Source organism: Manis pentadactyla, chromosome 11 (assembly GCF_030020395.1).
Source record: "Manis pentadactyla isolate mManPen7 chromosome 11, mManPen7.hap1, whole genome shotgun sequence".
Classification (NCBI taxonomy): Eukaryota; Metazoa; Chordata; class Mammalia; order Pholidota; family Manidae; genus Manis; species Manis pentadactyla.
This window is the reverse complement of record NC_080029.1, coordinates 91547785-91574761: the sequence shown is the minus strand read 5'-3', so window position 1 is coordinate 91574761 and position 26977 is coordinate 91547785. Positions and strand designations below refer to the sequence as shown.

Sequence of the window (26977 nt, the reverse complement as noted above, 5' to 3'; positions counted from 1 at the left end):
CAGCACACAGAGACCGGTGAGGAGGTATTGCGCATGTGTGTGGCTGTGAAAAAGAAGCTGCAGCTGTATTTCTGGAAGGACAGGGAATTTCATGAATTACAGGTAATGTTCCCTATTACCTGGTCGTGGGTGGGGTGAGAGGTGCGGCTTGTAGTTAACCCATAGCTTGAAAGACTTCTGTTTGGGTCTAGTGAAAGTCAGGATGCCAGTCTTGGGGCTCTCTCCAGCTGAATGCTCTGCCATGAGTACATCCCCACTTGTAAAGTCTCCTCATCTTCAGAGGCAGGGGTAATACAAGCTTACAACGACTATACAAAGTGGGTTTTCCTTTTCCAAATGCAGCTTGTCTAGTTCATGGGTGATGTATTTTTATTACGGGTGGTTTGCTGGCCATGTGCTGACAGAACTGTATTTGAATGAAGGGTGAGGGTGATTTTGCAGGAAGTGGGTGGAATAACAGGAAGGTCATGATTTTTTTTCTTTTACTATCTTTGTGATTGCACTCTTGTTCTCTTTCTTCAGGGGGACTTTAGTGTACCAGATGTGCCCAAGTCCATGGCCTGGTGTGAAAATTCTATCTGTGTGGGTTTCAAGAGAGACTACTACCTAATAAGGGTAAAACTTACTATTTTGCAAATGTCGTCAGTTTACATTGGGAAAGGTGATGATGTGTTTACTTGGTGGGGATGATGAAGTGCTTTTGAACTACCGGTCAGGAGACTGCCCGCAGTATTGTTTTTGGCATAACAGGGTTTGTGTTTGTATGTTTGTGTTTGTGTTTGTATATTTTTCATGTTGTCAGCGTCTTGCATACATAAGATGTCTATGTATCTTTAGCCAGGCGGATGCAGTTTTCTACATAAAAAGTTATCCACATCCTATATCTAATTATTGGGACCGATAATTAGAGTGCCTGCCTCTGTCCACCAGCATTACCATGGACTGTTGTCTTGAGGCTGCAGGGCTCAGGAATTATAAACTAATTTTAGTATTAACTGAAGTATTTTTAAGACTTCGAGTTTCCTGCCCTCCAGAATCATTTAAGGTATTTATTTTTAATATTCTTTTTACTGTTCTATTTTTTTTCCCAAAGGCCAAATGTATTTATTAGAAAACAAGAAAGTAAAGATTAGAAAAATAAATTCAAATCATAATTCACCCACTCAGAAATAATTATTGTTAACCATTTGGTATGTAAGCTTCCACATATTTACAAAAATATGTTATGCACATTGTTTGATAACCTTGTTTTTCTCTTAAACTAATTGGCAAATATCCATGACATTTGTTTTCTCCAGTATGCATACTATATATAGAAAAGGTTGACAGACCATTCATTTCATAGAATAATCTATATTTCTTAGCTTCCTACCCTTCTCATATTCCAGACTATGCAGTTCTAAGAGCTATTCTCCTCACCTCCCTACCCCACATTTCCCTACTCCACACTTAGTTTATCTAGTTGATATGTTGGTTCCTTATTTACATTGTTAGAATAGCCTAATTTTATCATCAGCAGAGTTGCAGGCTCTCCTAGAGAAGTCTGCTGTGCAGCTGCCTGAATAGCAGCGAGGCATACAGGTGCTGCAGGAAGCCTGCCAGGGCCGGGGCTGAGCCCGGAGTCCGAGTGGGCTTTCATTCCTCAGACGACCTTGGATGCCACCATCACCTTCTTGAGGGCAGAGTCTTTTGAGGGTGGAAAATCTTGCTTTAGGACCAGGCTATTTAAAAATTATTCACTTATTTACAGAGAATAAGATTTGTGTATTTTGATGTACAGTTCTGAATTTTGACAGATACCTAGATTGTGTACCCACCACCATAATCAAGATTCAGAACTGTTCTATCGCTCCAAAAAATCCCCTAATTCTGTCCCTTTCAAGTCAGCTCCTCATCCTACACCCAATCTCCTGTAATCGCTGATCTGTTCTTCATCTCTTATAGTTTTGCCTTTTTCAGAATATCACATAAATGGAGTCATACAGCACATAGCTTTTTGAGTATGGTTTCTTTCCCTTAGCATAATGCATTTGACATCCATCTGTATTATTGTGTTTGTCATTATATTCTTTTCTATGGCTGAGCAATTGTCCATGGTATAGATATATTATAGCTTGTTTATCCATTCATCAGTTGAAGGACAAAGTTTTTTCCAATTTTTATCCATTATGAATAAAGCTGCTGTCAACATTTGCTTACAGGTTTTTGTGTAAACATAAGTTTTCATTTCTCTTGAGCAAATGCCTAGGAATAGGATTGCTGAGTCATATGGTAAGTGATTATTTACCTTTATAAGAAGCTAGCAAATAAAATGGCTGTACCACTTTGCATTCTTACCAGCAGTGTGTGAGAGGTCCAGTTGCTCTACATCCTCGCCATCACTTGACATTGTTAGTTGCCAGGCTAGATGCTTGTTGCCATGTTAGAGAAAAAGAGAACTGGTTCTAAATTGTGATGACAAAATTTGTTATAACAAACTGTAATATTTACTTTTGCAAAGCAAGGAATATTATTAGCTTCTGTAGATTTTTGGGTTTTATCTGTTTTTCCCAGGTCGTGTTTATGTCTCTGGCCAGAGATGCTGGATAACTTGCTTTGTGTCTTCCTGTAGGTGGATGGAAAGGGGTCCATCAAAGAGCTCTTTCCAACAGGAAAACAGCTGGAGCCCTTAGTTGCACCTCTGGCAGATGGAAAAGTGGCCGTGGGTCAGGATGATCTCACTGTGGTGCTCAACGAGGAGGGGATCTGCACGCAGAAGTGTGCCCTGAACTGGACAGACATACCAGTGGCCATGGGTGAGCCCCCATAGCTGCTCTTTCGCACTTTGGGCCAGTTTGGGTGCCATCCTCACAGCACAGAATCACATTTATAGCTTTAACAGACTGGTTTACAGTGTCATTCACTCTCAGTTCCCCCTTCTTATAAGCTCTTATAAGAGCTTTCGGGGGTCATTAAAAATGGGGTGTTCTGGTTTTTGTAGGAAGCTGGGTTTAGCCCCAGAGGGGGAAGCATGTAAACAGAAATGTACATTTTAGGAAGTGATTGCCCACTGCTAGTTTTACCACTTAGTTCCTTTTCTTTTACCTTCTCTTTAATGGTTCTATTGTCTCCTCTGCCAAATAGAGTACATTTGGAAATTAGTGGAAATTCCTTATTTATCCCTAGAATACAAATAGCTCAATATCAAAGGGTTGTGGAGGTTGTAGTTGTGGCTGCTGTTTGTAGCGTAGAGGCACAGATGGCGTTGGATATCAGTCTCGGTCCTCCACCTCCGGTGTTTCTGCTCCTGTGCACGCCTCAGCCTCCCAACTCCATGGTATTGTCTGGAAGCATATGACCACCCTTGGAGCATTTCACCTTCAGTCGGAAGAGTGGTCATTTTAAAAGTAATTACTGCTATAGAATGTAGCATACAGACATATCTTTAAGGACTCTAGCTAGAGAGAAAAGGATTACATCTGAGACAAAGAGACAAAGTGGGGCACTGTTTAAGGTGCTAAAGTGGATGAGTTTAGAAAGGGGCATTCATTGTTCAGTTAGTTAAGAGGAAGTTTCATTACCTAGGTATGACTGGACTAGCCCAGGCAGGGAGTTCATGGTCTGGCTTAAAGAAAAATGCCTATCATTCTAGACAGGAAAAAATCTAGCATGGCAGAAGACATGCTTATTTGTGAGAGGGCATTCAGAGACTAGCCTGGTAAAACCAGTTGTCTGAATTATGGAAGAAGGATAGGGCCAACTGTTAGAGCCCATGCAAAGGCCTTAGAGGCCAGGAGATTCCTAAATGGTAGAAGGCTTTGGTAAAAGTGTTATGTTCTAGATAGTTATTCTGGTGGCAGTTAGGGATGAGTAGACCAGAAGGAAGATAAATCAAAGGGACAGCATTTCATAAGGCCCTAGATCATGTATAGTAACAAGTGTGAGTGGCTGACAGCTTCACAAGAAGCTTCATGATGCTCTGGGGTCCCTCTTTTCCCTTCAGAAGAGGAACCTTGGTAGAACTTTGTGTAATGTGGTTGAAGCCCGTTCCTGATTTCCAAGTTCCTATTTTAAAACCTTTGTCAGTGCCCAGCGCTTTGGGAGGTGTTTCTCAAAAACACTTGCTGTGTTCAAATACTGAGGGAGAGGGCCTTCTTTCTAGGGAGGGTGGGAGGATCATCATCTGGCAGGCGGAAGACGAAACCTTTTAGAATGGGGTACATTTTAAACTCATTTATATTTCTGCTGTCATCTTTACCACTTCATCCAAGCCAGTGTCTGGTCATTTTGGACTCCCCCGCACCATGTCATCCACGTGGTTGCCTTTTCCTTTCTTCTCCGCCCAACAGTGTCCTGCTCCTGTGACAAGGCCCCGTTGGTGGCATTTCCTCTATGAAGTCACCTCTGGCCCGGGGCAGAATTAGTCACTTACGCTTTGGTGCTTCCATGGCCCCTTAAGGCTTCTGTGACATGCCCCACACTGTCCCCCTGGAGGTGGCGCGTTGTCTGTCTCCTCTGCTCATGCCGCAGCGCCACAGGCTGTGCACTCATGTCTTGATCCACTTCCAGTACTGCCCGAAACATTGCCTTTTAGCACATGCTTGCTAAATAGACGAGTCACAGTCATTGTCACTCTTTTATTATGTGCCTGCTGCCCCAGCCACTTACAGATTACCTTTTAATTAAATTAGACCTTAGTAAAGTGGGCCAGATGAGAGTTTTACATAGTTATACAAATTGACAGTAAAGAAAATTGTACTAGCTTTTAAAAATGAGGTCAGCATAAAAAGAAAAGAAAAAATCCAATATAACGCAGCATGCTTTTTAATTTTATCTTTTGCTAAGATGAAAAATACCAACCCGGTAACAGCAGTATTGTTGTTCATTCAAATTGATGAAAATATTACTTAGGATTCAGTTTTCTCACTTCCGAGTTCCCATCTGACTTTGAAATTTTATTCTACTATTCATTTAGAGCATAAATTGCACATATAATGTGAAAAACTTTCACCAAAAATAAATCCATGCCACACTGAGAAACTATTCTTACTAATATATTCTTTGAGGTTAAATAGCTGTATGATAATTATGCCATCTAGTGGTTCATTTTTTACTAGCTTTTTAAAACTTCTCTGAAATTTTATTTCTGTGGTAAAAAAAAAAAAAAACCCACATTACAGAAACTCTGTCATCTTAACCATTTTTAAGTGTTAAGTATGTTATTCACATTGTTATACAACAGATTTCAGAACTTTTTCATCTTACAGAAGTAAAATTCTGTACCCATTCCCTCTCCCCCAGTCCCTGGCAACCACCATTCTGCTTTCTGTTTCTATGAAGTTGACACTCTGGGCACCTCATATAAGTGGTAGAAAACAGCCACACTGAGCTGCCTTCTCTGTGAGCCAGTAAGCATCAAGTGGAGTTTTGCATCTTTTCTGTGTGCAGACCTCAAGCAGAAAACACTGGCCAGAAATGTGGAGTTCTTTCTTTAGCATAGTTTTAGGGAAAAAAGAAGTTGCCTTCCTGTTGCCCTTTCTAAGAGAATGAAAGAAGAGGTTATGTAACCTTGTTCTCCTTCTGATGCATTGTTTGGGGTGGCTCAAGTGGCTTTTACCTGGCCTAACTTTGTGGCTCAGAAGGACAGGAAAAGTGAAGCTGTTACCCAGTTCTTCGGGGGAAATGGTAGGAATCGGATCAGGTCACTCTTAGCAAAGCTGGATGTATCCATTTAGGTATCCTTAGACAGTTTTTTCTTTGTATATCACAGTGTAGGATACTGGCTTGGTATTTGACTAGTGGACTCTTCGGAGATCTCATTTCAGTACAGCCTAGAAATGGGAATTTGAAAGAGCCCACAGACCTAAAGCCTTAGACCACAACTGCAACTTAAGATGTTCTCTCTTGCCCAGAGCACCAGCCTCCTTACATCATTGCAGTGTTGCCTCGATACGTGGAGATCCGAACATTGGAGCCAAGGCTTCTGGTCCAGAGCATTGAATTGCAAAGGCCCCGCTTCATTACCTCAGGAGGGTAAGGAATTCCTTTCTTTACTGTAGCTGCCACATTATTCCAAAACTTTAAAGGCACCTGTGTCATCTTAAAGCCTGTGCTCTTTTGCTAATACTCCTACTCTTGCCTCTAGTTCAAACATTATCTATGTGGCCAGCAATCATTTTGTTTGGAGACTCATTCCTGTGCCCATGGCAACCCAAATCCAACAGCTTCTCCAGGACAAGCAGTTTGAATTGGCTCTGCAGCTTGCAGTGAGTCTTGGTTTTGGGATTTGGGTGTGAGTCTGCCTTCCTCTGGGTTCTCCAAAGCAGGTGATTCAGGTTTAGAGGTTCATACTTAGTTTGGACTAGTAGAATAAGCACAGAGCTAAAAGTCGGGGCATGGATTCAGGGTCTGACTCTGCCATAAAATAGCTATATAACTCTAAATGATTTCATTTTTCCAGTTTGCTTATCTATCAAATTAGAATGAATGCCAGTTATAATAATAATATATCATAGAATTAATAGGCCTGTAAATTAATTTAATAGATATGGTGTAGTCTTGGAAAATTAAAGACAATGCAGACACTGAAGTAACAATCATAAATGTAAGATTACGTCTGGTTGAATGCAGCGACTAATGGGTGTCTCAGAGTCCTTTCACCAGTGGACTCCTGCTTTTGGTAAGCAGGCCTTCTTTAGGTATTCTGAAACTGTCTCAAGTTGCATTCAACAGGACTGCAACACTTCTATTTGTGACTGTCACTCTCCTTGAATGTCTGGATGGAATGTTCACAGCATAGTGACCGTGATCTTGTTTCACTGATGCTCCCATTGCTAGCACACTTCTTGGAGCCTGACTTCTGAGTCATCTTCTTTTAAATGTCCTCAGTGGTGATTATTGTCATCTATAGAGGGTGGATTTGATGTTAGGAAACAAACAAAAGCCATTCTGAACCTAACCTAGTCATTAAACACGATAGTGCTAATTTGGTAAAAGAGAAGAGATTTTTATGAAGATAATAGTAGGAAAACAATAGTTTCTAGAATGTTTTGTGAATTATTTCTGAAAGGAAAGCAGTGGTCACAAACATTGGAACACATGTTTATAATCGCCTATGTTGATTACTTTTGAAGAGTAAGATTGGATGTAAAAGTTCTGGGTTTAGAACAGAAGTCCAGTGTTAATAGTCAGACATGTTTAATATCCCATAAAGTTTGTTTCTTTCTTGGAGCATTTAATTTCAGCATCTTACTGTTTTTTTCCCACTCACACATTGCCCTGTATTATTTTATTTTTATTTTAAAAATAATTAATGGCCATGAATTCACCATCCTACCTGAGAAAAATTAACTCATAAAGCCTATGTGCTCCTCCCCATCCCTTCCCTATGCCTCTCCTCCAGACAGAGCCATTATCCTACATTTTGTGTTGACCATGCCCTTTAAAACTTTTTTTTGTTTAAACTTTTACATACATATGTGTACTTGAATATATTTAGGTTTTGAACTTTATAAAAAGGATATCATGCACTACATAGCTTTTTTAGTATCTTTTCCTTTACAAGAAGGTCTTGGGTCTTTTCAGTAATTTTCCTGCTGCATGTCATCTGTTTAATCTTCAGTAGAGAAGATGGAAGTGGATTTCCATTTTTCCTTTTCTTTCCTAGCCTTGCACTTCATAGGTGTTCTCCCTATGACAAAACAAAATTGCTTTCATCTTAGCGCTTGAGGAAACTATCTTTTATTTAAAGAGGACTTCATGTCAAAAAACACAGATGAAACTTTCAGACAGCAGTTACATACTGAACTTCGGTATTGACAAAGGGTTAGAGATGGGACAGTTCCCTGTGGACTGGAATAGGCACTCTAAGGTTGGACCCTTTTAAGGATAAGTAAGATCAGGAGCAGGAACAGCCCTGAGAAGCTAGAGACGTGGAAACAAGCATCTCCAGGATGTTAGAACCCATCTTGACTGGAGTGGAGGGTATGGCTTGAGTGCTGGGGACTAAGCCAGGTGAGGAGGCTGTGCCAGGTTTTCAAAGTCTGTGAAGCCACGAGCACAAGAGTGTAGACCAGACATAGCCACATGTTGCTGATGGTCTGGACTAGGGTAATGGCAACAGAAAAGGAAAGGAAAAGAGGGGAGACGTTGAGAGATGTTTTGTAGAAAGAAATTAAATGTAGTGAAGACTAGTTTAAAAGGATATAAGAGGAAAGGGTTATGAGGAAGAAGCAAAGATAATAAACAGATATTTTTACTGTGCTCAGGACCTTTCCCAACCATATTATGTGCCAGCCGTATCAAATATCTTTCATTATTTGAGCACACTGTGTTCTCTTTCTGTCACTTTACGCTCTTGCCCATGTGCTGTCCTCTTTGGCAGGCACACTCTCCTCTTCCCCTCCCATCTGTCACCTGCCCAGCCTCACCTGTCTAACTCCAGCAGCTTCTCTTCATCTAGTTTACATTCCTCCTGGGACTCTGCCTGGACCTACCACTCAGACTGAACTGAATATCCCTCCCACGTCATCTGTCATCACACACCATCTTGTTTTGGTTTTGATTTTGTTGTTTTTAAATTAAATTCAATATTTTATTCAGATTTCACTAGTGTTTGCATTAATGTTCTTTTTTCTATTCCAGTTTCAAATCAAGAAATCACATTGCATTTAGTTGTGTGTGTCCTTAATGTCCTCTTGATCTGTGATTTCTTAGTCTTTCCTTGTTTTTTATGACCTTGACAGTTTTGGGGGTTACTGGTCAGGTATCTTACAGAAACTCTGTTGTATTTTAATTGCATACTTACGTACTCTTATGGCTAGAAAGTAAGGACAGTCTGTGAGGGCAGATGCCATGTGGCTATCTTGTACACATTGGCATGTGTACCTCCTAGGAAGTTGTCTAGTATTTAGTAAATACTGAATAAATGTTTGTTGAGTGAGTGAGCTTACCTGTTCCACTCTCATATTAGGAAATGAAAGATGATTCTGACAGTGAAAAGCAGCAGCAGATCCATCATATCAAGAACTTGTATGCCTTCAACCTCTTCTGCCAGAAGCGTTTTGATGAGTCCATGCAGGTCTTTGCTAAGCTTGGCACAGGTAACAAGTGGGTATGGCCTTGGGATAAGGAACTAATGGAGGGAGGGGAAATTGGAAAGGACGGGGAAAAATAATACCAGACTTCCAAGAGTGGGGAAGTTTATGCTCATCTAAAGTGATCCTCATACCTAACAGGATCTTGCAGGTGGCCATGATGGTTATGTATTACAGACCTCATCTTACAAATCTGGTCTCACCCATAAATACAGATTTCCAGTTTTCCAGGATAATTTGCCCTTGCCATTAGAGAAAGATAACAAAAAGTCATTCAAGTTAGCAAATGTGTATTCAGTCATCTAGTATTTATTGAATGCTGTTCTAGACAAAAGTATCTGACCTAAGCTTAGTAGGATAAAAACAGAAGGTAACATTTGAGAGCCACCCAGGGCAATGCCATGAAGCCCTTCCTTTTCTGAGCATCTTAAAAACTCCCTAGACATTGGAGCATCATGCTGAGAGGCAGGTAATCTGGAGTTGGACTGTCCCACCTCAGGCAAAGTTACTGATCCCTCAGTGCTTCTTTTCTCCTCTGCAAAATAGGACAAAATAATATTTACCCCATAGTATTGCTGTGAAGATTAAGTAAAGTGCTTAGAACAGTGTGTAGTACTTCATAAATGCCAATGTTTGCTATTACTAAATTTTTTATTTCTGAATATTCCATTTTTGCTTAATTTAGATCAATTTATATATACTTGGTTTAACTCTATATCACTATTTGTCTCTTCTTTTTTTCCTCTTTGCTTTGCCTTTTTTCAAGTTTCCCTCAATGTTGGCCAATAATAAACTGTGGTGACTCCCTATATTAGTTAAGGTTCTTGGTTGTAAGCAGTGGAAACTAACTGTGGGCAATTTAAGGAGCATCTGGGTAAATGAAGCATGGCTTATTGGAATATTAGGAGAATGGCAGGTAGAGGGTCACTCAAAATTAATGGAAGACCAGGCTCGGGAAGTTAACCGAGGGAGCTCTGGAGGACCACCAGCAGGAGACAGGAAGCTGAACAGTAACTCCTCTGTGGCCAGGACAGGCTGGGCCGCCCTCCACTGGCACAACCATATCCGTAGCTATTGCTGCCTCCAGCCCCTGTGCTGTTGGATCCTCAGTAAAAATTGCCCCCTGCCAGCTTGTAACAAGTCACTGCAAAACTTGGCATCAAATAATGAATCATCTCTTATTTCTCTTGGTGTCTGCTGGGGAGGAATTTGGGAAGAGTTGAGCTGGGCATTTCTTGTGTGGGATCTCTCACATGGTTGCTGTTGTGTGTTGGCTGGCCTCCCTTCATCTGAAGTCTGGACTGGGCTAAAGTATCCACTTCCAGGGTGGCTCACTCTGCTAGCTAACAAGCTGGTCGTGGGCTGGGGGCCTTAGTTCCTGTTCAAGGAGGTCTCTCTGTGGGGTTGCTTGAGTGTCCTCATGCAGAGTGAGCAATCCAAGAAGCCTAGGTGGAGGCTTCAATCAGTGCCTTTTATGACAGTCACCTTTACCATTTTCTGTTGACTCACGAGAGCCTACCAAGTTCAAGGCAAAGGAACACAGACTCCCGCCTCTTGGTGGAGGAGCTTGAACATTATGTCAAAGAAACATGTGGGCTGGGATACATGTTGGTGGGTGCCACACTGCTTGGCATCCTTGGCTCATTTTCTCAAGATCAAGGGGATCTGATTGGCCAGGATTGGGTCATGGTCTCACTCCCTCTGACTTTACTGGGTAGGGTAAAGAGGCTGTGGCTCCTGTCTGCTTCTGAAGGCAAAGGTAAATGCCTAGAACTATTCTCCCACCAAAACTACATGTGGTGTGGAAGAGGGAGCTCACCAAAAGGACATAAGTTGCTGTTAAGAAGGGGTTAGAAGCTAGGCAACCTGAAATCAATAAATATCAACCATCCTTCCTCTGAATGAACTCAGGGCTTTTATTTTCAGTGTACCACCTGCTCCTTGGAAAGATGCTGGAATAATAAGCTGGAACTGCCATAGGATCTTTACCGTTTTTCCATATATCATTGATAACTTGAACCCCAATCCTAAAGCTTTAAAGTCAATGCTAATGAAGCTGGTACCTTTTAATTCATTCATTTCACAAATAAACTCTGAAAGTGCACTCTTCTGGGCTCCAAGCAAAAATGATTAGAAAGGAATTCTGCTTTCAAAGAGCAGTGTAATAGGGCATATAAGACACAGGTGGACCTCTATCAGCAACAGAAGCAGATGTGTGCTGGTGGTGGCGTAGTCTGGGGCAGCTAGCTATTGACTGGACCTCAGGCAGCATCTCCATTGACTGGCCTCAGTCTAAGGTATGGTTGTCAGGTCCAGAAGTGAGTATTCTTACCACATCCAGAGAGCATCTGACTGCTGGTTGGTGACAGTCTGACGCTGATCAAAATTGCATGAGACTAATGTATTAACAGAATATCCCTTTATTTATTTATGGTAGGGAGACTAGATCCCTTTCCAATGGCCAGATAGTCGTACATGCGACCCAAGTCACCCTTTTTTTAAATGTATCGTGAGAAACAGCCATTTTTGCTATAATGCCTTAAATGTGGTCCTACAAAGCCTTATATTCTGTAACAAATATGAAAAATACCAGGGTTTATGGGAAAAATAAGGTTGGAGTAGTCTCCAAAAATAAGGTTGAAGCAGTCTACTCAGAACTTAAGCAACTTTGTAAAACACTAATAAAAACAGTAACAGTCCTACTAAAATTAAGTTCATTCTGGTATTGGTTCCCAACATAATTGTCCTCTGCAGGCTTAAATCCTGGGAATCTTGTTTTCTCCTTTGAGATACAGATCTTTGAGAACATTTACTTATAGAAACTACTTTCATCAAAGTAAAAAATCTAATCCTGAGTATAGACTTCTTTATGAGACCCTCCCAAAAATTAATATGGGGAGAAACATCTTTGTTTCATTTTTACTCCCAGCTTCCCCAAAGGGCTTAACGTAATAGAAAGTATAGTGGTTTTTGAAGCTACTAACCATTCGTTACTTGCACTAAAAGAGGGTGCTTCTATAGGGCTTTTGGCTCTCTTTACTTTCAGTCTTCTGTATAGTTAAGGGTTTTTCTTTAATTGTGAGAGAGCTTGCTCTTGGTCACTTCAAAACATCAACAAGCTGGGGAAAATTACATACAAGCCAACACAACTCTTGCCTCATCCTGACATCATTCTCCTACCAACTGTGTATGAGCTGATTCACATTAAATAAACTCAGGTTGTAACAAAACAGTGTGTGCCTGGGATGCCAAGTCAGAAAACTGCTTTGGAGGCACAGAATTAATAGCAAAAGGATGTTTTGTAGAAGCATGTTTCTGCTGGGCCAGAGAAGGGCCTGCCTGCAGTGCAGGATGGATGGGGCCCAGGTTTGCTTTTCTGCCCCTCCTTTTCCTGTGTCCCACACATAGGCCCCTAGTAAGGGTGTCATATTTCTGCCACGTAAGGGGTGAGTCAGGAGGAAGCTCTGTCTGTCTGTACCCACTGGGGACATAGGACCTGTGCAAAGACTTTAGCAAGTCTCTGAGTCATCCTAGGCTAGACTTGATGTAAAATTTTGTCCAAATGTGGGTATTTTTGGAGAGAGGATCAATACCTTTCATCATATTCTTCTAAGATGTCTTAAGATCCTACAAATGTTTAAGAACCCTATTTTGAAGTTATTTCCTTGTGGCAGCCTATAATTTTTATATAAAAAGCTCTAACGCAAGGTAGAAAGGTAAGTGCTGTAGATACTTGCCTGAGGGCTTGATGAAAAAACTCGTTGCATTGAGGCCCTGGGATTTGGGGTGTTGGTGGTTGAGTGGGATGGTGTGCAACGGCAAGTGTGTGAATGAGATAGTTTTTACATTTCTGGAAATGTATATTTAGATCTTGAAATCGAGCCTTGGAGTAATTGGTTCAAATAAATATCATTTACTCACTTATTCTTTTACTCAACAAAAAGTTTTATCAAGCTTCTACTTTGTGCTGAAGACTCAGTGCCAAGAAGTGGGGCCTATATTCTGATGGGGTGGTGGCAGACAAAGTAAATAAGCAAAATTGCAGTGTGGTGGGAAGTGGTAAGTACCAAGAGAAATACAAGAGAAGGGATATGGAGTACTGAAGATAGGAGTTAGATTGCAATTTAAGATAAAATGGTGAGGGAAGTCCTTTCTGAGAAGGAGTGATTTAATGAGCCATGGAGATGTCTGGGGAAGAGTATTCTGGGCAGAGGAAACAGCTGGTGCAAAGGCAGTGAGGTTGGAAGGATGCCTGGTATGTTCAAGGAGCAACCAGACCTGTGTGGCTAGAGCAGAGTTGGTCTGTAGCCTTTGTTTGCATAAGGGATATAATTCCATTGTTAATGAGATGTGTACACTGTTCTGGCATTCAAATGTGTGGCACAACTCTGGACTCAGAATGAATTGCCATGAAGGCAAATCAGATAAGCACCGTCAATGCCAGCTCCGCCTTTTGTCTTGCGCTTCAGGAGAGACAGGTTATGTCCACAGAGAGTTTGCATGCAAAACCATTAAGTAAAACATTGGGGTAAGTGCAGAAAAGGTCTCCAGGAGTGTCGGGAAGTAGTGAGGAGGGCTGCCCAGGAGGAAGGGAGAGAAGGCAGCCAGGCCCCAGAGGATAAGAAGGAAAAATGGAGTGTAAAGAAAGGTGTGGCAGCAGGAGGACCTGGTCATGTGTGAAGGCCTGTGCACAGCCCAGTGTGACGTTTGTGAGACTTGATAGGTCACACTAGAAAAAGATGTTGGGGCCAAATTTTAGAGGCCCCTGAGTGCTGCATGGGAGTTTGGACTTTGTTTTGTAGGCTACAGGTGACATCACAGAGTTAAAGTAGAACAGTGTGATTAGAGTCTTGTGGGCAGACACACACCATAGTGGCAGGCAGGTGAGGCCTCCGCAGAAACCCACGTCTTCATTTAGGGTCCTCAGCGGCCATCTTCTTTCTCAGACTGCGCTTCTGTGCAGCTCCTATGTAGAACTGCCACCTGTCCTGGTCAGTGGTGCCTTCTCATGAGTATCTTTTTCACATTATTAAGATTCTCTTTGTCTTGAGGAATAGGGTCTTTCTGGCTTGGCAGAAATTTTGTGGCCAGACACAGGTGACTAGGGGTTGAGCGGGTTCTGGAGGGGTCAAGGCAAGGCTATGCAGCCTTTGTCTTCGCTGAATGAAGAATGAACTTGGGTTCATTATGAAAGGAATGTGGCCTTCCTATGTTCCTCCACTTTTTTAAAAAACAAAAATAAAGTAATGCTAGTACACAAAATTCATTAAGATGTTAAAGGAAAAAGCTTACCCTAGATCCAGCCTTGACTCTCATTTTGTCTCTTCCTCATCCAAGCCTTTTCTACATTTATACATTTTAACATAATTATAATCCTAATGGTATACATTTCTCTAGCTTTTGTTATTTAGAATTGTTAAAGCATTTTTCCATGTTGCTATGTGCCCTTCCTAATTATAATTTGTAATGATTGCATAGTAGTCTGTTAGTTGAATGAAAAATACTTTATTTTGCTGTTGAAGGAATTCCACATTGTTCCAAAATTGTGTTGTTACAAATAATGCTTGTAACATTCCTGTTCATTCAGATATGGCTTTTTTCCTCATCTTTTAGATCGTTTTCTCAGGATAAACTCTTACAAGTGTTATTAGAGCATCACAGTGCTGGGGCCTTAGCAGTGTAAGAGTGATTCAGTCCATAATGTTGAAAGCGCTGGGTAGTTATCATATAGACTAAACTTTTTAATGAATTAAATAGATATAAAAATATATCTCTGACATTTTTGATGCATAGCTCTTTGATTCTTAATGTAACAGAACATTTTCCCACTTAATTTATATGTTCTTACCAGTGGTTCATGTCTTGTCAGTTTATCAAATGAAATCTTATTTTTTTTTAGAATTTGTGTGAATTTATTTTATGTAATTAACTTATCAGCCTCTTGCCATATGTGCTGCAAATGGGTATCCTAGCCTGTTGTCTGGTCTTTTTGTTCTAGTAATAATCCTGTGTTGACATACAATTTTTTAATATTGAAGTCTATTGATCTTTTTAACTTTAATGTCTTACCTGTTTTTCCTTGGGAAATTTTTCCTCCTGTACTTCTTTAGAGTTAATAAACTCTCATTCTAATTCTGTGTGTGCATATGTGTTTATGTTTGGGAATCTAGTCATGCTATTTTTGTAATGTTTTAGTGAAATAAACATACCAGTAGTGCTCAAACTATAGGTGTATAGGTCATTGAGGCTTTATGAACTTAAGAGTCATTCCTTTTAAAAAAAAGTCTGTAACTTACTTTGCTGTAGTAACAGTCTTGGTTTAGTTTATCCTTACATTCCTGAGCTCCTTGCTGGGAATCACATTTACCTTCCATGTAGATCCTACCCATGTGATGGGCTTGTACCCGGACTTGCTGCCCACAGACTACCGGAAGCAGCTGCAATACCCTAACCCACTGCCCGTGCTCTCCGGAGCTGAGCTGGAGAAGGCTCACTTAGCTCTGATTGACTATTTGACACAGGTAGGTATGACACAGAGGTGTGTGGAAGCCTTTGCTTGGGAGTTCCAGTACCTACTTCCCTGTGGCAGGGCAATAGGGGCCTTCCTTACCGTAATGCCTCAGGCCTTCCATAGATGGACACTGGAAGTCTAGGTGGGCACACTTCTTTCAGCTTCATCTCCTTGTCAACAGTACCATGGAGCTGGGTGGATTTTTTTGCCAAATCTTGATACCAGGAAACACTCACTTCCTGATAATTCATACTAATTCATACAGGAGCTAAAAAGAGTAAACTTTAGTTGATAGAAAAGAATGCTTTTTGAAAAACAAACTTTTTTAGATACATACTTTTGGAAAAAACTCCTGCTCTCTGCAGAAAACTTGGAAAACAGAAAAGTATAAAGCAAAAATATAAGTCACCTATAACTCTGCCACCCAGAGACTAAACTTTAGTGCTGTCCTTCCAGACTTACATATGTATATATGAATTGGTTTTTGTTTAATTAGAAATGGATATCAAACTATATTGTTTTATAGCATACTTCTAAAAAGTTAGTCATACATTGGGAAAGTCCTCTCTTAAGGACTCTAAATTTTATATTTTCTCTTTTTGCATTTAGATTTTTTTTTTTCAGTTTACTGTTACGGACAGATAATTGAACTTTCAAGTCAACACTAAAACTAATATCTCTGTTGAAGCCTCTTAACCCCAAATTTCTGTCACAGAAGGCTATGTTTATTTCCTTTGCACCCACTCATAGTGAACTAAGTATATTTTTTCCCCTTAAGTATTCTGCAGACTTTTATAAGGGGTCCTCTGGATAGGCACCTAGAAGTGCTGCTAGGAAAATTGTACACTGGCTTCCCACTCCCTGCTTCTAGGTCAGTGAGTGTCCTATGGGTCTGATGAAGCATGCAAAGCTTTGGCGCTTCCTTGACACTGGGCTCTGGTGGTAACCTTGTGGCTGGCAGCCTGCAAGGAGCTCACAAACTTACTTCCATGGTCCACATGCCAAGTGAAAAAAACTTCTGGGGCAAATTGTCTCCCAAGGCCCTCATTGCCACTGTCTTAGCTTTAGGACTCTAAGCATATATTCTTCCCTGACCTTCTCCACTGACATGTGGAATGTGTGAAGTTACCTGACACTGGTATTGTGCCAGAGAGATGGTAGAGCATATAAGACCATGGCCATTGCTAGATACAAAATAGTACAAATTGGATGATTCCATTTATATGAAGCTCTAGACTAGGTAAAAACTAATCTCTAGTGCTAGAAATCAGATCAGTGGGGTAGGGGGTACGAGAACTAGGGAACTTTATGGGGTGATAGAAATATTCTGTTCCTTGATTGGGGTGGTGGTTACATGTGTGTACATATCTGTCAAAAATGCATCTAATAGTGTACTTTAAAAGGGCACGTTTTATTGTATGTAACTCACCTCAATGAAGTTGATTTAAAAAAAAAAAGAACAGGGTCTTTGGAATAAGACCATAATTTGAAACCTGCCTCTGCCAATTATGAGATATCTAACAACTGTGTCTTGGGTTCCTATAAAATGAGGATAGTAATACTTGCACTTGCTTTAGGTTTAGAAGAGGGTAATATGCAAAGTGCTTGCAAATACTTAGTAAATAATTGCTATGTGTGGTAAATACTTAGTGAATAATTGCTATCTATCTGTGACAATTTGGCAGTCATCTGTTTTGATCCCTGATAAAAATTCTATGCTAACAACGAAGCAAAACTGAAGGAACAAAACGGCAGCAGACTCACAGATTCCAAGAAGGGACTAGCGGTTACCAAAGGGGAGGGTGGGTGGAGAGGGAGAGAGAAGATTGAGGAGTATTATGATTAGTACACATGGTATGTGGGGGATCATGGGGAAGACAGTATAGCACAGAGAAGACAAGTAGTGACTCAGGCATCTTACTACACTGGTGGACAGTGACTTCAGTGGGGTATGAGGGAGAACTTGATAATATGGGTGAATGCAGTAACCACATTGTTTTTCATGTGAAACCTTCGTAAGAGTGTATATCAATGATAACTTAATAAAAAAAACTGTATACTAATGGGAGATCAGGGTGAATAGGTGTGAGCTGATTTGTAGGTATTTGGAATTCCTTGGTAGCTCAGCTCAGGTAATAAAGAAAGATTTAGTTCTGGCCTTGAACCCATATTTTTGGCCTTTGTAGAAACGAAGCCAATTGGTAAAGAAGCTGAATGACTCTGATCACCAGTCTAGCACCTCCCCGCTCATGGAAGGCACTCCCACCATCAAATCCAAGAAGAAACTGTTGCAAATCATTGACACCACTCTGCTCAAGTGCTACCTCCATGTGAGTTCTTAAAGCACTCGGGCACCCACAATCCCCCAGCCCCCTGAAACTGGACAGGTGCCACCTTGGAGTACCTTCCACCAGTAAGAGTGAATCTTTGATTATGGGAACCACCTAGTCTTTGCCTGACACTTGTGAACAGCTTGGAATTAAGAGGAAAGCAAGGTATTGACCCAGAATCTTACAGTGGGCTGGTCCTCTCTGATAATATTGGGATCAATGCTACAAGGTGAACAGGGGCAGTATTTCCTCAAAGAAAATGTCCACAAAAAACAAGAAAACATGTTGTGTGAAAGAGCATAATGTTATAAAAGCCACTACCTGTAGTTCTGAAAAGGGGTTGTTTGCCTTCTCTTGCTTGGGTTGCATCCCTAGCCTTTCAGCCTGAAGCATGCCTGGGCGAGGTGAGGGTAGGGCTCCCAGGGAGCAGTTTCTGCTGAAGTGCCGCTTCCTCTGCAGACGAATGTGGCCCTGGTGGCCCCCTTGCTGCGCCTGGAGAACAATCACTGCCACATCGAAGAGAGCGAGCACGTGCTAAAGAAGGCCCACAAGTACAGCGAGCTAATAATCCTGTATGAGAAGAAGGGGCTCCACGAGAAAGGTGACCAGAGGAGGGGCTCTCTGATCTGGGAGGGGCTCCTGTATATTGACAGGGGAAACCTGCTTGGGTGTAATAAGTCCCCTTGGGGGTGTACCTCCCAAAGAGGCTCATGACCTTGTTCTTGGGCTTCCCGGCCAGCTCTGCAGGTACTGGTGGACCAGTCCAAGAAAGCAAACTCTCCTCTGAAGGGCCATGAGCGGACGGTGCAGTATCTGCAACATCTGGGTGTGTCCAGCGTTCAAGAGGGGAGTGGGGAAGGGGTTGTGTTCACATGGACCCAGTCCCCCTCCATTTCTGATTCTTGCTGGGCAGTCCCCTCCCTCCCTTGGACTCACATGACTTTGTCCCTCCAGCTGGGGTAAAAGTCCCCAGTGGTGGAACCATGACAGCCTTTTGGTATATAGCCTGCGCAGGACAGCCAGACAGCCCCGAGTGACTAGCACTTAGAGCTCTCTCTACCTGAGAGTAAGTTCTGGGCAACCTGTGCACTGGCCTTCCCAGTCCTGTGGGCAGTCCAGTGGACTTTACCTGCTGACAAGTCTGTCTTTTCTTTCTAGGCACAGAAAACCTGCATTTGATTTTTTCCTACTCAGTGTGGGTGCTGAGAGACTTCCCAGAGGATGGCCTGAAGGTAGGTCATGGGAGTCCCCTGAATTTATCTGGAACCATAGGTGGTCCTGATTCTACTTAGGATGGTGGTATTGGAGGGGGAGGAAAGATTCCTCCAATTTCTCTGCTGTTCAGAAGAGTAGATGGGAAAGCCTGCAACAGCAGTGTAGTGTAGAGGAAAGGGCCTTGTACAGACATCAGGAGGCTTGAGACCTAGCCTGCCACTCACTAGCTCACTACAGCACACCCTTTCCTCACCAAGTCTGACCACCTGATCTCTCCCTGCATGTGCGTGTGCATTTGGCAGCATTGCAGTGAGATGGTTCTGCTGCTTGAGCTCAGGTTTCTTCTGACAGATATTTACTGAAGACCTCCTGGAGGTGGAGTCTCTGCCACGAGACCGAGTGCTTGGCTTCTTAATAGAGAATTTTAAGGGTCTGGCTATTCCTTATCTGGTAAGATATTTTTCTGGTCTGAACTAAAAATCTTTAAACCGCATGGATCAGTTATTAGACAATTCAGATTGGGGTTTGTGCCACTGGGAGATTGGCAGAAATATGAGGAGGAGGATTTTTTTCAACATCCTCTGAAACAGAAAGAGATCCCAGTAGATGAAGCTGTCAGTGTTAACTTTTTGATGTAAATCTTGTAAATCTAAGTGCAGAGGGAAAAATGAGAGTGATGTTCAAGAAAAACATTTCAAAGCCACATTTGTACAGCCACACTCATCTGTGGCCACAAGACAACCAAACTGGTTTAAGCACCATTTTAAGTTAAATTAACTATTTAGGTTTAACTACATGTGCTGGTGTGAGTCTAGAGGATAATAGGACAAAATTAATAAAGGAGCTTAGATTGGAAATCAAGAAAACAATTCCTGATGATACTGGGTTATATTGCAAAATTTCCCAGTGATTTTAGAAGAGCTATATCTTGCTAATCTTTGCAGGTTACTTAGGGAACAATCTGGGTGGGACCTTTAGGGCCTTAACAATGTGAGGGAGACTGGGTCACAGCATAGACGGTACCAGGCCAACCCGTGTCTCCCCTCAGGAACACATCATCCACGTTTGGGAGGAGACGGGCTCTCGGTTCCACAACTGCCTAATCCAGCTGTACTGTGAGAAGGTGCAAGGTCTGATGAAGGAGTATCTGCTGTCCTTCCCTGCAGGTACCAGTTCTCACAGAAAGCCAGGTGGCCCCCAGCCTCGGAGGCGAGCTGGGGACCCAAGGGTGCCGTGCGTGATGTAGGGAAGCCGTCTTCACCCTCCTTTGAGGACCCAGGCGGGTGGGAAGCTCCTCAGAGTAGTCACGGCAGCTAAGTGGACTCAGGAGCTCTTGTCTGGTTCTGGGCATCCCTGCGTATCATGCCTGGGCGCAGCAAGGAACACATCTGCCTGCAGATGACAGCTGTGCTGATAAGAAACATGTTTGCTACCAGAGTGTTTCTCTGTGCAGCTTGATTTTTACCTCCAGCTGATGTTTGGGAGCCCTGTAGGGATCATAAACTAGGAAAAGTCATACTGGAAACTACCACAGAGCTCTTTCTGATTATTGTGGTGACGTCATTGATCCTCCTCCCTTCATTTTTCTTGACCCCACATGGCTGCCCAACAGTGTCATTTCACGTTGAGCTTGTTTTGCTTTAAAGGCAAAACTCCAGTCCCTGCTGGAGAGGAGGAAGGTGAGCTGGGAGAATACCGACAGAAGCTCCTTATGTTCTTGGAAATTTCCGGCTACTATGATCCAGCCCGGCTCATCTGTGACTTTCCTTTTGATGGTGAGTGTCTGGCTCATAGTGAGAAGCCACTTCAGCTGACAGTAATGCAAAACCTGATCTTTCCCTTTTCCCACTTCCCCAGCCCTCCAGAAAGTTGGGCCTGGGAAAAACTGCAGGTTTCAGGCCAGTGCTCCTGTTCTGACCCAGCTAAAGACTCACTTCCCTACTAGGACTGAATGGAGTCCCTTTTTTGGTGTAAACCACATGCTAATTGATAGCCAGGTTAAAACCTGTTCATTGCTTCAGTACATGTTCTTGGCCAAATTCATTGTTTAATAGTATTTATAGCACATCATAGTTTTTGTCTGAAAAAGATGCACATCTGTCTGGTGTGTAAGCTCTGGGAGAGCAGTTTGCTTACCTTAGCTGAACATCAGGCCACATTGTAGGTGCTTACGATGCACTTGGCTACTCAGTGAGCATTTCTACCCAGTTTATAAATGGTCACCAAAAAGATGGGTTAAATAACCTCCTAAAATAGCTCCCTCTACCCTTGTTTAAATTTTTGTAATTTTATCCTTGAAAATATCCCAAGTAGTAAAATACTTTCTCCCAATTAATTTTGCCCCAATATCCATTCCTATAATAGCTAAGGAATATAAGTAATTACATAATTGTAGAGATAGTTACTTATCTTCCTTTTTCCTCACAGGCCTCTTGGAAGAACGTGCTCTCCTGCTGGGACGCATGGGGAAACATGAGCAAGCTCTCTTCATCTATGTCCACATCCTGAAGGATACAAGGATGGCTGAGGAGTATGTTGACCCTGCCATCCCACCTCCCAGTGGGTTTACAAGCAGGCCTCCCAGACAGGAGAGACGTGAGAGGCCTAGAAAGCCACCTCCCCTCCACTCTGCTGCAGGAGTGACAAGCCCTCCTGTCCTGGCCCCTGGTTTTGGTGGTCGTTAGGCTGCTCACATGGCAGCATCCACGACCTTTCTCTAGATGTGGCCCCCCTGGTCTCGTCTCACCACTTTTTCCCTTGCAGGTACTGCCACAAGCATTATGACCAAAGCAAAGATGGCTACAAAGATGTAAGTAGTGACCCAGGAAGCATACTGCACTCGGCTGTCCCTCTTAGTACACCTAACCCCTCTGCTTTGGCCACAGATACCACTGGTATGAATTGCTGAGATAAGACAGGCCGTGTATCAATGCACTATTCGATTTTGCCTGTGCATGTTGAGGCAGACAAAAGCCTGTTTATTGCTTGGCAGGGAGCCATATATCCTGGTTGCTTGGGATCCTTCCAGCTTAGATCTGCTGTCATCGGTGTGACTACACCCTGCCCTTTACTCTGGAGAGACTTGTATAGTAAATGATGTGGTCAGCCTATTGGGAAGGAAGAGCTGGTCGTTCTGAAAAGGTGCACCTATGTGCTTTGTCAGAATGCATATGGATTTGTCAATGTCTGGAGACATTTTTGATTGTCATCACTGGGGGGTGTGAGTGCTACTGGAATCTAAGCAGGGGAGGCCAGAGTTGCTGCCAAACAGCACATAGGACAGCTCTGGTGGAGAGTTATCCAGCCCAAAATGTTGGGTGCTGAGGCTGAGACCCTGGGGTAGTGTAGGTATAAGCAGGAAAGGCAGCATCTCCTTTGGGTTAATCCACTTGCCAAAATCTGACAGGGTCTCAGCCTCAAAGCCAAAGGAAGTAGGAGATCTTTTGAGTTATTTTGTGGTGTTGGCATTTTGTCAACAGTACTGTTGTTCCTTGATTAGGGGTGCCGAGCCCCACCCAGTGCAGTAAAAAATCTGCAGGTTGCTTTTGACTCCCAGAAACTTAACTCATAACCTTCTATTGACCAGAAGCCTTACCAGAACAAATAGTCGATTAACACGTTTAGCATGTTATGTGTATTATATACTGTCTTCTAACAAGAAAGTAGGCTAGAGAAAGAAAATGCTTTTTCAGATTGTTGCAAATCTCCAAAAAGATTTTCCAATATATTTATTGAAAATTATCTGTATTGTAAGTGGACCTGTGTAGTTCAAACCTGTGTTGTTCAAGGGTTAACTGTATTATGCTAAACAAATAAAAGGCATATGATTTTTTTCTCTCAGGGAAAACACAACCCTTAATTTTTAACATCTTCACTGGGCTGTTTGAATTTACCAAAATCTTTTAAAAGGTGAAAATGGTTGAGTCGTAAGTGCTTCTTGGTCTCTGTTACTGTAGACCGACTGCTCTTATGTTTAGGTGTGGCCCTTCTGGGGGGTTCTGGGAGGCTTGCTACCAGCCTGACGCATGCCTTGTACCTGTATGAGACAGGTGTATCTGTCCCTGCTCCGGATGTACCTGTCACCTCCCAGTGTCCACTGCCTGGGGCCAATAAAACTGGAACTGCTGGAGCCACAAGCCAATCTCCAGGCCGCCCTGCAGGTCCTCGAGCTGCACCATAGCAAGCTGGATACCACCAAGGTCAGGAGTGCTTCTTGGAAAAATGGAGAAGTGCGCTTGTGGGGAGCACTGAAGGAGCAGAGGGATGGAGAAAGGGACTGAGGCCTGGAGCCCTGACATTTCCTCAGTCTCCTTTTCCACCTCACCTAGCTCCCATCTCTGTTCCTATCCCTAGGCCATCAACCTTCTGCCAGCAAACACTCAAATTAACGACATACGCATCTTTCTGGAAAAAGTCTTGGAAGAAAATGCACAAAAGAAACGGTTCAATCAAGTGCTCAAGAACCTTCTTCATGCAGAATTCCTGAGGGTATGAACCTATGCTCTCGGGCAGAGTTGCAATTTTTAGTGTGAGAGAGCTACCACATATACCCTATAGACAAAGGCAGAGCTCTGTGTTCCCTTAACACTATAGCACAAGCTGATCTAGTAACCAACTGACATTTGATTGCAAGTGTTTCAATTAGAGGCATCTTTGCAAGCTGGGACATGAGACAATGCCAGCCTCTGCCTCTGTTCTGTGTGCTGGATGGTGGGACTTCTCCCCCAACCTCTCTGCTCTCCCAGGTCCAGGAAGAGCGGATTTTACATCAGCAGGTGAAGTGCATCATCACGGAGGAGAAGGTGTGCATGGTGTGTAAGAAGAAGATTGGGAACAGGTGAGCTGCCTCTGCAGCGTGCAGCTCAGCTCTGATGTGGGTCATGCTCAGGAGGGATTTCTGCTCTTTCACCAAAGAGGAAACTATGGCTGCTGAGTATGTAGGCCATGGTCTTGAGCCTCCAGAGAGCAATCGTGTTGTCTTTTTGGGGGTGGGTTTTGAGAATTTAGACTTGAAATACATGGCATGGGAGCTCTTGACTTCTTGCACATGAAGCCCTTCTCTGGGAGCATGAAATTGTGATGTGGCCAGTGAGTGTGTGAGAGTTGTATGTGGGCAGAAAGTCTTATTTTTGAAGAATGTGTCTCTGAAAGAAGAAAAAGATCTTTCAACCTGCTACCTTATGACCTTAGTAAAATCCTAAGCCGGCACCATTTCGTTTTAAGGCACATACTCTAGTCATTCCCCTTTCCTCCAAAGGAGTGTGATTTGTCCTTTTTCTTCTATAGCTGAAGAATCCTTTTCTTTAGGAAGCCCTCCTTACCGTCTCTTGTTAGAATTAGCATGAAGCATGTTCTGATGCTCATCGGCAGCTCTCAGCCAGGGCTGAGCCTGGCCAGTGTGCTGGCTCCCCGCCCCCTCTGCCCATGCACTTCACATTGATGGCTTAATAAGAAATACCACCATGCACTCTGCATGCAGCTCCTTCTGTTTATTTGACAGAGATGGTGGTGTCTGTGTAAATCCAGAGACCCCAGAGGCAGGCTGTTTCTGTGGTTCGGGGGGCTGCCTTTGGGATGCTCACCTGGGTGAGGTGTCTTTCCCAGGTAAGAAGGGGTCTTCTCTCAGAGGGGTCCTCAACCTGGAGTCATTTTACTTCCCTACAGCGCATTTGCAAGATACCCCAATGGCGTGGTCGTGCACTACTTCTGTTCCAAAGGAGTAAACCCAGCTGACACCTGAGCCCAGCATGCCAAGGATTCAGCAGACCGACAGCCCGGCTATCAAACAGGAAGGAGCACTGGCCTCAGTAACTGGGCAGCTGCTACCACCAGGTGTCTCCCCATTTGGACGCTACTGGCTACTTTGCACCCTGGAACATCTTTGAATTTATCAGACTTGTGGTCTGGTGTTTTGCCAGCTTTTCAATAGAAAAAGAGATTAGTTACACCTTATATACCATTATGTTGCAGGCAAATCTAGAGAATTTAATACCTGCCTGGACAGGAGTTGGTGGGAAAGGGCACCGTCTTGCCTTTGCATACCAATCACTTGAGTAAGGAAACTGTCCCGAGTGTTCGTAACCTCAGGTTGTTTATTCACAGTTTTCTGTTAAGACACATGCTGGACTTAAGGGGCCACCAGCATGGCTGCCTGGAGCCCCATGAGGGGTTCGGTGCTAGGGCTCCCCCAGCCACGAAGGCCAAACGCTCGTTCTCTGGGTAATGAGTCATTTCTCCGTCATCACTGTGCCCCGTGCCCCCCACCCCAGTAATCTCCCTGCTTGTCCCTTTATTTTTCAGTCTCCATTTCTTTCTATTTATCTTCTTTGTTTCTCAAGAACCACCTCACCCTGGCTTTCTCACCCATTTTCCTGGCACTGGGAATAACTAATACTTAAAGCAAGGTAAAATGAGAAACAAGGGGAAGTCTCAGTGTGTAGGAATACATTGATAAGTGATTGCCAGATATGTTGTAAATAGATCCTCCTTGGACTGTAAGCTCTAGGCCCAGAAGCTTAGACTCAGTGTCCTTCTCTGTCCCCTTGGGCCAAGTATGATGGGAGCTCTAAGGACAGACTGCACTAGGCACATGACCTTGTAGGCAGATGTCCACAGGGGCTCCCGCTCCTGGTCACCCGCCAGCCGCCCAGAGCATGTCGGTGTAGCCTCTGTCAGTGGAAAGCTGTGTGCTTTGGGCTCCCATCTTTTTCCAGCTGGCTTTACCCGCTTACCTCACAGCTTGCCTGGGCCATCGGTCTCCAGTTTTGTTTTGCAGAGGCTGGAGGACTATCCTGGGGTGTTGGAGGTGGGTGGATCTCTGCTACACACAGGGACCAGTCAAATCAGGAATTGACAAGGACGTGCTGTCAGGACTGCTCAGGCAGTGCCCCAGGACAGCCGAGAGTGCTGCAGGAGGCCGGAGCAGACTGTGGGGTTATGAAATACATCACCGCCACCATTCATTGAGCACTCGTGGACACCCTGTAGGCAGAGGACACAGGACGAGCCACCCTTGGGGTTTTGTAGACAAAACAGTCCTATTGCCCCAGTGTCTTTAATGGTAGTGAGGGTGGGTGACAGTGCCCGACACTGACACTACTTTAGTGGCCTGGCCAGAACATGCTGTGATCCCTTTAAAACCACAGCACCACGCTGTTTTGGCCTGAGTTGTAGTAGACGAGACTCCTGCGAGCCATACTGTCCATGGATGGTCTGAGGGACAGTGTGTGGTCATCAGCATTCACAGACACGTGGGGATCTGCTGTACTTCACAAGAGCCACATCTGGCTGGCCACACCCACTTGTGAGAGGCTCTGCTGCCCTTGGCCCTGTTTACCAGCTCAGATGAGCTTCCTTTGGGAGCAGCAGTAAAGTCGTTGGGCCAGCCCTCTGCTGTGCAGCAGAAATTTGCCCCACCACACAAAGCCTGCCTTCCTGGCCTGCCGTGTTTGTATCTTCCATTCCCACTACCTGTGTGGCACATGTGTTTGAAGCAATAGAATAAATAATGTGTGTTTTCTCCCTTCTGGAAGACATGAATAACCCAGTTTTCCCCAACTCCATTCTTCCTTCCCTGGACGCTCTCTGCCCTGCATGGAGTTACGGAGAAAGCTCCAGGTGAAAGGTTTGTAGTGAGGACTGATGAGGATCTCATAATAAACACCATAAAGTAAGAAACTATGCCTATTTGGATCTCTTTCTCCCTCTTCCTGTGGGATTTGATTACAATAACAGCGAGACAATAAGAATTTAGCTAAGAATTGAGAATAAGCCAATTAGTGACTAAGAAAAAAAAAAACCAATGTTAACATCTCTGTCATGTATGCTTCTATCTGTGCCATCCAGCT

General features: G+C 43.3%; 1 protein-coding gene across 1 annotated transcript in view; it reads left to right on the top strand.

Moving 5' to 3' along the window:
* The window catches only part of VPS39 (VPS39 subunit of HOPS complex), a 41769-nt gene extending 14959 nt beyond the window's left edge, over positions 1-26810 (top strand). The window contains exons 6-25 of the mRNA XM_036923748.2: positions 4-102; positions 523-615; positions 2612-2795; positions 5892-6012; positions 6125-6245; positions 8951-9080; positions 15453-15595; positions 17772-17915; positions 18375-18516; positions 18655-18741; positions 19074-19147; positions 19482-19580; positions 20179-20296; positions 20777-20905; positions 21558-21660; positions 21894-21939; positions 23180-23329; positions 23484-23618; positions 23876-23967; positions 24795-26810. Coding sequence (XP_036779643.2) covers positions 4-102; positions 523-615; positions 2612-2795; positions 5892-6012; positions 6125-6245; positions 8951-9080; positions 15453-15595; positions 17772-17915; positions 18375-18516; positions 18655-18741; positions 19074-19147; positions 19482-19580; positions 20179-20296; positions 20777-20905; positions 21558-21660; positions 21894-21939; positions 23180-23329; positions 23484-23618; positions 23876-23967; positions 24795-24870 — 2286 coding nt within the window. The 3' untranslated portion in view covers positions 24871-26810. The remainder of the gene's footprint in view (positions 1-3; positions 103-522; positions 616-2611; positions 2796-5891; positions 6013-6124; positions 6246-8950; positions 9081-15452; positions 15596-17771; positions 17916-18374; positions 18517-18654; positions 18742-19073; positions 19148-19481; positions 19581-20178; positions 20297-20776; positions 20906-21557; positions 21661-21893; positions 21940-23179; positions 23330-23483; positions 23619-23875; positions 23968-24794) is intronic.
* The last annotated feature ends 167 nt before the right edge of the window (positions 26811-26977 follow it).